This window comes from Rhinoderma darwinii, chromosome 13 (genome assembly GCF_050947455.1).
Source record: "Rhinoderma darwinii isolate aRhiDar2 chromosome 13, aRhiDar2.hap1, whole genome shotgun sequence".
NCBI classification, from domain to species: domain Eukaryota; kingdom Metazoa; phylum Chordata; class Amphibia; order Anura; family Rhinodermatidae; genus Rhinoderma; species Rhinoderma darwinii.
Genome location: NC_134699.1, coordinates 575,517 through 589,012, shown reverse-complemented (window position 1 = coordinate 589,012; position 13,496 = coordinate 575,517). Strand labels below are relative to the sequence as shown.

Sequence of the window (13,496 nt, the reverse complement as noted above, 5' to 3'; positions counted from 1 at the left end):
CAATGGGCTGTTGGAGTCGGCTGCTAAGAATTATTTTTGCAGGAGACGTCTCTGTGATGCGGATGCTGCAGGTTCTCCAGCGCAAGAATAGTTTTCTGTAGACGGTCTCTAATCCAGCTGAGGGGTGGGGTGTCCTATACTAGGATTCCCAGCTTAATAACTCTATCTCTGCTTGCTGTCAATAACTGGAAAAATGTTGACATCCAGGAGACTGAAATACCTTCCTGATTCCACACAGTCAATGAGAAAGTTGCAATGATTACATTATTTACAGACTGCTGGATGAAGCCGCCTTCATTCACAACATATCATTGCTCTGAGCTCATTGCATCATTTTCTGATGAGCGCTTGTTTTCTGATCAGAGGATGTAAAGTTCAAAGAAATCTGTCAGCAGTTTTGAGGCCTCTAAACTGCTGACAGGGTGATATAGGGGAGGGGGGGGCATTGTAAACGTCACTCTTGTCTAGGTCACGCAGGGTGCATGACCAAGAAACCGATGTTTGATTCCCCCGATGCAGCGGTCGCAAGTGCCACTAACTGCTCTGAGTGGTAGGTCTAGCGGCCAATCAGGAGACCACTAGAGCTGTCACTCAGAGCAGAGGGGGCGTGGCTGGCAGCGTGCAGTGCAGGAGGCTTAGTGGCGTTTTCGATCACGACCCCGGGGGAATGAAACATTATTTTCTCCGTCATGCAACTTGCCTGACATAGGGGGAGGGCATCGTCTATATACCTCAAAACTGCTGACCGATTCCCTTTTAAGTCCCGTATGTCTTCATTGTCTTGTGCTGCTGTTTCAGGGAACAGAATGGATACCGGCCGAATCCAAATCCTATGGCACAAGGAGTTCGCCCACCTTTACAATCAAATCCCGGCAATGCTATGAATGTCACATGTGTTCAGGCCGCACCGCCACAGAACCGCAATTATGGCATGGCGGAGGCCAACAACATGACACAAATGTCAGGCATGAGATACGGATCAAGTGGCAACATGGGGCCCCTGTCCCAAGCTCCAGGAATGCAGCAGCCCCCATACCAGAGCAACAGCACAAACTATGGAGTAAATATGAGCAGCCCCCCGCAAGGGAGTCCGGGCATGAGCAGCAATCAACCCAACCTGATGATGTCACCTCGCAATCGAGTAAGCCCTAAAATGGGATCCAGCCAGTTTTCCCCTATTCCAGGTAAGTGGCACCAGCATCTTCTGTACAATGTGGAATAAGACCCGAGTTAGGAGTCTTATTAATCCATCTTGTTCCTTTAACTACTACAACTCCCACAACACTTGTCTCTGTTCAACCCTTTTTCTTTACCTGGAGCGTCAGTTCATGTTCTTGTGATTCATGTGATCATTGTTGGGATCTACTTTGACCTCTTTGCTCTCTTATCCAGGGATGAATTCTCCTATGGGAGCTTCTGGGAACGCCGGTGGAGGGGGCTTCTCCAGCAGCTCGCTCAGTGCCCTGCATGCGATAAGTGAAGGAGTCGGCAGTTCCCTCTTGTCGTCTTTGTCATCCCCCGGTCAGAAAGCAGAGAGCGCCTCTAACATGAACCTGCCTCAGCAGAGTAAGATGGGGAACCAGGACTGTAAAAGTCCCTCGGGGTTATTCTGTGAACAAGCGCAAGTGGAAAGTTCTGTGTGTCAGTCCAGCGGGAGAGATCACCTCAGTGAGAAGGACGTCAAAGAGAATATCATCGAAGGCTCCGATGGGCAGAGGGTGCAAGCGGAAAGTAAAGGGCACAAGAAGCTCCTGCAGCTGCTGACCTGCTCTACTGAGGAGCGCGGCCACAGTGCCATGAGCAGCTCCAGCATGGACTCCGGCTGTAAAGATTCCTCCACAAATGTTACCAGTCCCTCCGGAGTGTCCTCCTCCACCTCCTCAGGTGTCAGCTCCACCTCCAACCTGCACGGCTCCATGCTCCAGGAGAAGCACCGCATCCTCCATAAACTGCTGCAAAACGGAAACTCTCCTGCCGAGGTCGCCAAAATCACTGCAGAAGCCACTGGCAAGGACAACTTCCAGGAGACGGCCAGCTCTGCTCCTTGTACAGAAGCAACGGTGAAGCAGGAACAGCTGAGCCCCAAGAAGAAGGAGAACAATGCGCTGCTCCGGTACCTGCTGGACAAGGACGAGGGGAAGGAGCAGCTGACCAAGGATGTGAAGCCCAAAGTGGAGCCGATGGACAGTAAACTCAGCCAGTGCAGCAGCTCCACCGTCCCGAGCTCCAGCCAAGAGAAGGAGATGAAGATCAAGAGCGAGCCTGCCGAGGAGGTAACTACAGCGTAGACTTGTGTTCAGCTTGTCAGTATCCGGAGACCTCACACCAGCTAGTAGTACAGTCCGTGCTCCCCCGCTCAGATATTGGATATTCACTGCCCAAATACCCTCCTCTTCCTAGTCTGACCACAGGGGCACAGTAACAACCAGCCCTGCCCCCACCCCAGTTAATTATAAACACATATACACTATTAGATGACTATTTAGCGGCCGATAACTGTATAAAGGGTCTGTGGTTTTCTCTACCTTGGTGATATTCTTTAGATTGATATTGTGTTTTCTCTTCCGTCTTGTCTCAGGTGACTGGAGACTTAGATCACTTGGATGCAATTCTTGGTGACCTCGCAGGCTCCAATTTCTACGCCAATTCCATGAGTACAAGTACCGGTAACATGGCAGCCAAACAGCCGGTGTTCCAGGACAGTCCCCCTCTAGGTGCGATAGCTGCTGTCCAGAACGGCCGTCCATTCCTCTGTAAATAACACTCAATCATATGATTTCTGCAACTTTCTAACAGACTTTGTGCTTTTAGTTCTGTGCCACATTCAAGATCTTTGCTTGTGGTCATTAAATGGAAAGGAACTTGTTTACATGCGTAGGCTTACAACCAATCTAGATACATCTGAGGGTTTGTTACTATATATTGTAGAACTATGAGCCTGGAGTCCAGGGCTGGAGAGAACTTTGGCATTTCCTGCACTGATACATTGTAGCAAAGCTATGAGAAGTATTAGGTCAGGGCTGGTTTTTCATCCTCTGTGCAATTCTCTGTTCACACACAAAGTATTAGAAAGTTGAGTAACTTTTCATCATGGTTAAGCTTTGTTTTCGGGACGGGTGCTTAGTTTGATGTTACTTTGCTTGCACCGTGTTGCTTGGTTTTTACTGGATTTTGCGCTTCTACCTTTTAGGTATGAGGAGTCCACAGAATGTACAGGTCACTCGGCCTCCATTTAATCGGGCAATGTCATTGGACAGCACGATTTCAGGGAGCTCCGCCCCACCGGTCAGGAATGTTGGTAATTTTCCGATGATGCCAAAGCAAAGCATGATGGGAAGTCCGAGAATGATGGATGCACAGGACGGCTTTGGGATGTTGGGTACGTGCTGAGGCTGGTTACACTGGCAAGGGGTCATGGGCTGATAATTCCGGTCTCTGAGATATGTTCTCTCTTTCCTCTCCTTGTATTTACAGGTAGTGGTCCCGGCAGGAGTATGGGCCAGCACCCAGCAGGGGAGTGGGCTATGCAGAACTCTGGCATCAGCCGCATGGAGCCCTCCAGCACGGGGCCAGTTGGAAGGCAGGGGCCCGAGTACAATACATCCATGCCTAGGCCAGGGATGAGTGGAAACATGGCGGGGCTTCCAGTGCGATCCAACAGTATTCCGGGGAGCCGGGCGGTGCTGCAGCAGCAGATGATGCCAATGAGTGAGTGTCTCCTGTTAGTGGCGTGACGTACCTGCTCATCCCCCGTACACTCCGCTCTGTGTCTGAAGCTCCCACCTCACTGTAACGGCCCATTTACACAGGAGGATCTGCCAGCAGCTGTCGTCCCCGCTCAGGTTGAGAAATCAGTCCTTTCTTATTAGGGTTTAGTCTGCGTTAGTTCTCATGTGGGACTGCGGGTCCCCGGAGGAGCCGTCTTACCTACACCTTTATATACTTATAAATATGTGGCCGTGAATCCTTCGCCTCAGCTTGTGTGTTTCTCTGGGTGCTCTTATATTAATATTTCTATGTTACATTCTAGGAGCCAATGACCTGGCGATGGGGATGGGCTCCAACCCATATGGACAACAAGCTCCATCTAACACCGCAGGGTCCTGGCCGGAGAGCATGATGTCCATGGAGCAGGGGCCGAATGGATCTCAAAGCAGGTGGGACCAGATGTCTGCCAAGTCCTGATGAACCCACGCCCCTCCCCCGGTGAATGGCGTCTACCGTAGCTCCACTGCTGGGAGATAATACTGTGATGATAACCCTGGTGACATGAAGTGTCGCAGGCAATGTGCCCCATGTCTGGGTTTAGTGGGTATTGGGACATTATCATTGATAAATCTTCGCTGCATCCGGTGCACATTTCTTTATTTCCGTCCCTTTACGTTGATTTCCCAGCAGTGGACGCCCCGTGGACCGTTTCCCGTGGCCGTCTTGCTGCTGCGGTCAGTGTTGACAATGTCTGCGCTCTCTCTCCATTTTCCAGGCAGCTTGGCCGGAGTTCCTTGGATGATCTTCTGTGTCCTCCATCAACTGTGGAAGGACAGACGGATGAGATTGCTCTGCTGGACCAGCTGCACACCCTGCTGAGCAACACCGACCCCACCGGGCTGGAGGAAATAGACCGGGCCCTGGGGATCCCTGAGCTTGTCAATCAGGTGAGTGTTGGGTAGTGGGGGAGGGGGGTCTACATGAAGACCTGAAGCTGCTCATACTCCATTCTCCTGCCTGTCACTCTCTGCAGGGCCAGACTTTAGAGCCACAATCAGACTCCTTCCAGCCACAAGACTCTGCAGTGCTGATGGATCAGAAGCCTCCCATGTACGGGCAGCCTTATCCTGGGCAAGGGGCCACGATGCAAGCTGGAGGCTTTAATAGCATGCAGGGGCAGCATGCACCATTCAACTCCATGATGGCGCAGATGGGGCAACAGCAAGGCAACTTCCCACTTCAAGGAATGCACCCGCGGGCTAATCTCATGAGACCCCGGACAAACATCCCAAAACAGCTGAGGATGCAGCTACAGCAGAGGCTCCAGGGGCAGCAGGTGAGACCCCCCCCCGGGCTTCTTATCTCCTGTAGACTCCAGCAGACGACCCGTCCACCATCTCAGAGCTGTTTTCCGGGTTCATAAAATGTTTTCCTTATGTCTGAAAATGACGCGAATAAACAAAACGAGTAACGTCTATTCTTTTCCCCCGGCGATGCAGCACTCCCGGGGATTACATTCAGGCATCATGTGACCGCTGCAGCCTATCAGAGGGTTCAGCGGTCATGTGTTGCATTTCTGGTATTATGCCAGAAATATGATTAGTCACTGCTAAGCCCTCTGATTGGCTGCAGCGATCACATGATGCCTGTATGTGATCCCCGGGAGTGCTGCCGGGGCAGAGAAGTACAGTAATGTAACCAAATAGCTGGCACCACTAGAGGGCACCGAGCAGAAGACTGAACCCCAGAAAATGTCCTGCGTTCTAGTAAGACACCAATGACGACACATTTTATTCTGCATTTACAGTTTCTGAACCAAAGCCGACAAGCAATGGAGATGAAGGTGGAGAGTATGAACGCTGGTGGAGTGGGGGTCATGAGGCCGGTGATGCAGACGCCTGTAGCCTCGCAGGTGAGGATGGGTCATTATATACACAACCAATAAGTCCTGTGAAGGTCCAGACACAACAGGTGGAAAGTCCTAATCCGCCCGCTGTATCCTCTACTAACCAAATATCGAATCATGCCGGAGGAGTGTGAATAAGGCACTGCTGTGCCCCCCATGTATGAGGAGATGCCCCCTCCCCCAGCATTGAGAAGCATGACTAGAATAACCTCTTATGTTGCAGCGATGGTGCCGGAGCTCCCCTTTATTAGTCTGCACATGTGATCTTTGTAATGGATGGCGGCGCTCATGAACTGATTTGCATGCTCACACTATCAGGGTTTAGTAGAATTTTGTGCTCCCCTCTTTTTGCAGCAGGGATTTCTGAATGCTCAGATGGTCGCTCAGCGGAATCGGGAGCTGCTCAGTCACCAACTCCGTCAGCAGCGAATGGCCATGATCATCCAGCAGCAGCAGCAGCAGCAAGGACAGTCCCAGGGGTTCAGTCCTCCACCCAATGTCACTGCTACAGCAGGAATGGAGAACCCACTGGGAGGACCCCCCCTGCCCCAAGCCCCTCCTCAGCAGTTCCCCTACCCACCCAACTATGGTAAGCTGGACGGGGAGGTACATGGTGATGTCTGAGATGGGTGATATATCTGCGATGCGCTAATGTTCTATTATTGCAGGAATGAATCAGCAGGCTGATCCCACGTTTGGACGAGTTTCCAGCCCCCCCACCCCCATGATGACATCTAGAATGGCTCCTTCCCAGAACCCCCACCCACAGAGCACACAGTTGTACCAGTCGCCGGACATGAAGGGTTGGCCGTCAGGAAACTTGGCGAGGTCCAGGTAGGTTCCGGATGTGTAGATCCTCCTCTCACTGAGCTGCTTGGGCCTCATACACGGACTCTAGATCCTGCTCTGTCACCTCCAATGTTCTGTACAAATCCATTATATCAGAGGAGGTGGTTAAAGGGGTTTTCCCACAAGGGACATTTATGACCTATCCACAGGATCCACAGGGTGTGTCATAAATATCAGAGAGATGCAGGTCCCACCTCGGTGACCCGCACCTATCCCTAGAACGAGGCCCCTAAACCCCATTCTACCTCTGTGTTCCCGGCTGATTTCCGACCATGAAGGTGAAAACAAAGTAACTCGCAGAGCTGCGCTGTTACCGTAAGCCCCTCAGAGCAGAATGGTAGTTCCGGAGATGGCGTGGCTCGCATAATACGCTGCTTCTGTAACTGCTATTCACTACTATGGGAGTTACAGAAACAGCGCAGCTCAGCGAGCACTCGGCTGTTTTCATAACTCCCGACCATAAAGTCAGGAAATTGGCGGGAGTCAGCGATGGCAGACAAAGCTAGAATGGAGTTCAGGGGGTCCCGTTCTAGAGATAGGTGGGACCCCCATCTGTATATGTCAAACGTTCCTCGTGGGAAAAGCCCTGAAATACAAGCCACGGATTTACAAAGCTGCTGCTGATTCTCTGGGACTGATCCTGAGGTTTATTTATAGAACTTCCACAGCTGCATTCACAGTTCTGCTGTTTTCCTATCTCCAGCTCTGTCCCTGCTGGTTCAGCATCTGCACCCTACTAAGTAGTCGCCTACAGAAAAGCCACATCTCTCATAATGCAATGCAAGTGTGTGTTTTAATGTATCAGTTTGGACAATGATGGCTTCTTATTTCCCAGCAGAATTGTGAATGCAGCTCAGGATTTGTATGGAATCACTGATTTGATCTGCGCTGTCACATTAAGGGTGATTTTTCTCTTGCTGATTTGATGACACTTTTGTTTGCAGCTCATTCCCCCAACAGTACGGGCACCAGGCCAACCCGGGCGCGTACAACATGATGCACATGAACAGTAACAGCAGTCACATGGGTCAGATGTCGATGAATACCATACCAATGTCTGGGATGCCGATGGGGCCTGATCAGGTGAGTCCTCCCCCTGCAGCCTCCAGACAGTCCTGATGTCAGGGTCCCGTATCTGTACTGAAGTTTATATTGTGGGAATGAGAAGTGACGCTTCTGACCGATGGCTCCCTGACGTCGTCTTAACATAAAGTTCAACATTCTGCTCTGGCTCCTATATCTTAATAGCGTCAGAACTCCAAATCCCCTGCAGACACAGAGCCACCACTAGGGGGAGCTTAGTTCTTACTGCATGTCCTCAGCGAGCTCCCCCTAGTGGTGGCTGCAGGCAGTAGAGTCTCTTGTAACGCTATCGTGGTGTGAAGAGGAGCAGGAGTTTATAAGCTCCGACCCCTATAAAGATATAATCAACACCACTGTCAAAATAGTGTTTTTGGACTTTGTGGGACATTGTCAAATGCCTTTACAGACGTCTAATGGGTAAACTAAGGACTAGAGGTTTAGAAAGTCGAGATGGTAATTGGATTGAGAATTGTCTCCAGGACGTGTCCAGAGAGTTGTGGTCAATGATTCCTACTCTGAATGGTCCCCGGTTATAAGTGGTGACCCCGGGGTTCAGTGCTGGGACCACTATTATTCACCTTATTAATGATATAGAGGATGGGGGTAGTAGTGCTGGTCCTGTAGATGACACAAGCTATGTAGTAATGTTCATAAATTACAAGCTGACAAAGAAGAGAAACTAAACTAATAAGAGACGCGGAGGATGTCAGGGATGAGGAAAGATGAAAAGAATGAAACAGATTTATCCATGAGAAGAGACGGCTGAGGGGGGGGGGGGGGACATGAGGAGCTTATACAAATATATGAGGGGCCCATACAAGAAGTGTAGTGAGAACCTGCTCCATGTAAAACCCCCTCAAAAGACAAGGGGGTTTTACATGGAGAAGAAAATGCTCAATCTCCAGAGATGACAAGTTGTCTTTACTGTAAGAGCGGTGAATCTGTAGAATGGTCAACGTCAGGAGCTGGATCTTTACTGTAAAAGTGGTGAATCTGTAGAATAGCCGATCCCAGGAGCTGGGTCTTTACTATAACCGGTAAATCTGTGGAATAGCCGACCTCAGGAGCTGGATCTTTACTGTACGAGCTGTGAATCTGGAATAGCTGACCTCAGGAGCTGGTTCTTTACTGTACGAGCTGCAAATCTGTGGATTAGTCGACCTCAGGAGCTAGTTCTTTACTGTACGAGCTGTGAATCTGTGGAATAGCCGATCTCAGGAGCTGGTTCTTTAGTGTAAGAGCTGTGAATCTGTGGAATAGCCAACCTCAGGAGCTGGTTCTTTACTGTAAGAGCTGTGAATCTGTGGATTAGTCGACCCCAGGAGCTGGGTCTTTACTGTAAGAGCTGTGAATCTGGAATAGCTGACCTCAGGAGCTGGGTCTTTACTGTAAGAGCTGTGAATCTGGAATAGCTGACCTCAGGAGCTGGGTCTTTACTGTAAGAGCTGTGAATCTGTGGAATAGCCGACCTCAGGAGCTGGTTCTTTACTGTAAGAGCTGTGAATCTGTGGAATAGCCGACCTCAGGAGCTGGTTCTTTACTGTACGAGCTGTGAATCTGTGGAATAGCCGATCTCAGGAGCTGGTTCTTTAGTGTAAGAGCTGTGAATCTGTGGAATAGCCAACCTCAGGAGCTGGTTCTTTACTGTAAGAGCTGTGAATCTGTGGATTAGTCGACCCCAGGAGCTGGGTCTTTACTGTAAGAGCTGTGAATCTGGAATAGCTGACCTCAGGAGCTGGGTCTTTACTGTAAGAGCTGTGAATCTGGAATAGCTGACCTCAGGAGCTGGGTCTTTACTGTAAGAGCTGTGAATCTGTGGAATAGCCGACCTCAGGAGCTGGTTCTTTACTGTAAGAGCTGTGAATCTGTGGAATAGCCGACCTCAGGAGCTGGTTCTTTACTGTACGAGCTGTGAATCTGTGGAATAGCCGATCTCAGGAGCTGGTTCTTTAGTGTAAGAGCTGTGAATCTGTGGAATAGCCGACCTCAGGAGCTGGTCACACAGGAACAGTAGATGGCTAGCTCTGATATTACGTATAGTATTGTTGTTTGAATGCTTATCCAGTGTGATCGCCACTTGGGATCAGGAGGGAGTTTTTTCTTTTCAGGGATGATTGGTATAATGCCTTTTATGGGTTATTTATAAATCAATTTTTTAAAACAAAGTTCTATCATTTTTCCCTTCCCAACGGTTGAAAAGAGACATCACTGTGTAACTGCTGCCGGAGGCCCCCTCTGTTTACACGCGATAATGTGTTGTCCTGTCCGGTGACCTCACGTGCCGTTTCTTTCTTTTTACGCCTGTTATTCGCCTCCTGCGTTTCTCCTTTAATTGCTTTTCTTTTTATCCGTCCAGAAATACTGCTGATGCCGCCCTTTCCTGTCATGAGGCTGAACGAGAGATGATGGGAGTGACTGTATAATTGGAAATCTATTCCTGCTTCAGCCTTACCAAGGACTCTCCTCGGCTCCCGACGTCCTGTGTGAGGGTCCGGCCGGGCAGGTCGCTGAGCGCGGTGTGAATCTGGCGGGAACGTTCCCCACAGGAGCCGCTCCATTATTATATTTTTGAGGTTCTGAAAGTTTTATCCCAAAGCACCTGGAACGTTTCTCGTGAGTCCTGCAGAGTAAATTTCTGTTTTTGGAGTAGATTCCTAGAAACCTTTGTGACTTCTGATGACGTAGGAGAACGACCGTGTTGATCTCGCCGTGCAGTAGATTTGCACTTTACGACTGTTGAGATCCCCAGGATTATTATTTGTATTTTTTTTGTCTACTTTAAATATTGAGATTGCAATAGCCCCCGAGGTCCCGGCCGCGTGTAATGAGTGCAGCTGGGAAATCCGCTCGTCTCGCCCCTCCCCCCCCTCGTGTAAACATGTTGTATATACTAAGAGGAGACATTATTATTGTATATGCATTTTTCTAGGTCCGTGTTTGTTTTATTTGTTCTGTTTTTTGGGTCTGAGCTTCTAAAGCTGCGTATTTAACCCTGTGACTGCCCTAGGTCTAGAGCGCCTGAAGAGATAATTAGTGGCTGCCCGTCAGGTGACGACTTCAATATGACTGGTGGGGGTGATTTCTGTGTTACATCGGAGGTGAATACAGCAATATCCTTGTGTTTTGTATGTTACACGTTTATTGGCGCGTCCCTCGTCTGCTCCTCCTTTTCCTCAGTATATTCCCTGCGGCCACAGCTCAGACGGAACAATTCACGAAGAAAACCGCTGTGATCATGTGACTGCTCCGCTGGGGGAGGTCATGTGACTGGTCTTCATTTTGGATTAAATTGTACCATCCCTCAAAACATGTGCAGTAAAAGGATACAAACGCAATATCGGTATAATATGGAAGCGTCTGTATCCGCGGCCATCATCAATAACGCCAAACACCAACCCAACATAAGAAACTGCTCAAAATAGGCGCTCCGTGGCGGGGAACGTGCGGCTGCGGATAAATCGCTCTAGAGTGAAAGGTTCTGGAACTGATAATTCTGTACAAAATTACTCCTCTCCATTCACTGTCCGCAAGCAGCCTGAGCTTAGTCCTGCTCACACAGCTGAGGGGTCTCTTATAATGAGCTCTTCAGCTGTGTGAGTGGGATTTGTTTAGGACCGGTTTTTATTCTCTTTGGCTGTAATCAAGATTTTTTCTTATTTTTTTTACTATTCGCTGACAGCAAGCAGAGATCTTGAAAATGAGTCATTGGAACAGTTTATTAGAAAGCTGCAAAACGTTACATTCTACAATGATTGGGCTTCATTTACATAGGACTGTTCCTGCGCGGTTTGTCGTGACCAGTGTAGACGATGCGGCGGTGCTGCCCCCTCCCCAGGGAAACTGTCACATTCTGGTGCTACTGTTAGCCGTCTGTCCTGCTGCCCCCTGCTGGATGAATGTGGAACTGCCTCTGGTTTCCTACTGAACATTCCTTGGATTTGCCCCGGTTATTCTCCAGTGGAATGGTTTGAGCCGCGGTGTCGCTCTGTCATGTTTTGGCCGTTCCCTGGGGTTGCCCGTCTTCCTCCCGCTCATGTTTTGTAGCGATCTCTTTCACGTGGCCGCTTTGTGCTGGTTTTGGCTCCCGCCTGTTCTATTTCTCCTGTTAGTTTGGGGGGGCACTTGTTTATTGAGCAATAATGAATCTGTTCCTCCCGTGCCTTCCCGATGGACTCGACCCCCCCCCCCCCCCCATCCCCTGTACGTGCAGCCGGAGCGACTGGTCGGGGGATTATACTGGCCATGAGATGAGTGGCGGCGAGGGGTCTCACCAACTTCTGTGCAACATGAGAGTGAGCCTATTACATGTAATAATCTGTACAATTGTATATTTGACATTTCTGTGTAATAAAAGGCTTCGTGTCTGGTTTCCAGTCTACAAAATCTTCTAGTTTATGGCGATCCTGCCCGCTGCTTGTCCGATAAACTTCAGTGAGGAGGGGGTGACTACTGGTGACCCTCAGCCGGGGACTTGTGGCTTTATGGGGGTGATAAGTGTAAAGTCTGCAGAAGTTCCTCCTGGTTTCAGTGTAAGGCTTCGTTCACATCTGCGTTCTGACGTTCCATTGGAGCCCTGACTGAAACCAGAGGCTTCATCATCGCTGATTTCACTGGTGACGGATCCCGTGCCAATGGTTTCCGTTGTGTAAGGGTTCCGTCGCTTTGACGAGATAAGGGCCTGTTTACATCAGCGTTCACTTTCCATCGGGTGAACCCCACAACGGAAAGTCAAACAAACCACAGCTTCCATTTCCGTCACCATTGATATCAATGGTGACTGAAATATTGCTAGTGGTTTCCGTTCGTCACCATTGCGGCAGGTTTCCGGTTTTTAGTCAGGGCTCCGTTCTTATGCGAAGCTCCGACAAATGGCTGAAGAGAACCCTGACGCAGATGGGAACGAAGCCTAAAACGTACATGGTCCGCTCTTTCATGACGTATCTGTAAACCGGATGAGAATATAGCCTATAAAGGGTGATGTATGTGACACCCGTAGGACATCATGAAAAAGCCAATGACCGCGTACGTTGGCGTCCTTCCTCCATAGGCTCATGTGGTGTCCTTGTCCCAGGTTCTGATCCTCGGGGGTCGCCTGCCGGGTGTGAGGGTCACATCTCGTGACCAATCCTACGCTACTTCCAATGTTTGTCATGTCTGATTTTCCCAGAGCTGCAGCGCCTCCTGGTGGTAATGTGTTGTCTGTACAGCCTATAGCTCTGGCACTGCTGGGCACTGTATTCACAATCGTTTTCTTAGTCGTGACAGTGTGTTAATATCTGTGCAGGGTATTTTTCTATTTCTCATGGAAGATCTGCAGCAACTGCGAGAAAGATGCAGACGATGAGTGAACGCGCTACAGCCACGACTTCTACCGTCACTGCTGATCATCCGGTAAATAAGAGCTACTGCGTCCACCAGATTATAACAGTATGAGACGCTTATCTGACAGGAAACCTGCAGCTCTGGATGTGACTGGAGTATAAGCGTGTTCACACCTAGCAGATTCGTTGCGTAAATTTCTGCACCTGAAAACTCTGTTCCATACATGTCTATGGGGTTACATAATGTCCTTACTCCAGTCACATCCAGAGCTGCAGACATAAAACATGTTACAGCAGAAAAAGTGACTGCCCTTCTGATTGGAGGACTATACCATGAATTATTGTGTAAGGAAGTTCTGCAACTCACTGTCTGCAAGATCCTTGCTTGCAGTCAGTGAATTAAGTCATCTTTACATCCATTCTGGTCTACTTTGCAGGTTTGTTTGTTACAATGTGTCAGTGTAGATAATCCTGTGTGAGCTGGAGATCAATGTATGCCCTGGAGGTTAATGCTGAAAGTTTTCTTATTGTGCTTGCTGTCAAGGAATGAGAAGGATCTGCCCTGTAAGGTAATTCCTATATACAAAATTCAATTTAGGATAGGCGCTTGTATTTCTGACTAGATATTG

The 13,496-nt window shown here is 49.3% G+C and overlaps 1 protein-coding gene across 6 annotated transcripts in view; it reads left to right on the top strand.

Annotated features, from left to right (window-relative positions):
* The window catches only part of NCOA3 (nuclear receptor coactivator 3), an 86,336-nt gene extending 74,407 nt beyond the window's left edge, over positions 1 to 11,929 (top strand). For 3 of the 6 annotated variants that reach the window (XM_075846921.1, XM_075846920.1, XM_075846922.1), the window contains 13 exons: positions 799 to 1,184; positions 1,393 to 2,273; positions 2,579 to 2,753; positions 3,191 to 3,379; positions 3,475 to 3,708; positions 4,031 to 4,157; positions 4,484 to 4,655; positions 4,742 to 5,044; positions 5,516 to 5,620; positions 5,969 to 6,203; positions 6,283 to 6,448; positions 7,408 to 7,546; positions 9,903 to 11,929. In XM_075846921.1, coding sequence (XP_075703036.1) covers positions 799 to 1,184; positions 1,393 to 2,273; positions 2,579 to 2,753; positions 3,191 to 3,379; positions 3,475 to 3,708; positions 4,031 to 4,157; positions 4,484 to 4,655; positions 4,742 to 5,044; positions 5,516 to 5,620; positions 5,969 to 6,203; positions 6,283 to 6,448; positions 7,408 to 7,546; positions 9,903 to 9,914 — 3,124 coding nt within the window. In that variant the 3' untranslated portion in view covers positions 9,915 to 11,929. The remainder of the gene's footprint in view (positions 1 to 798; positions 1,185 to 1,392; positions 2,274 to 2,578; positions 2,754 to 3,190; positions 3,380 to 3,474; positions 3,709 to 4,030; positions 4,158 to 4,483; positions 4,656 to 4,741; positions 5,045 to 5,515; positions 5,621 to 5,968; positions 6,204 to 6,282; positions 6,449 to 7,407; positions 7,547 to 9,902) is intronic. The other 3 variants (XM_075846923.1, XM_075846925.1, XM_075846924.1) reach the window with 3 other exon arrangements.
* The last annotated feature ends 1,567 nt before the right edge of the window (positions 11,930 to 13,496 follow it).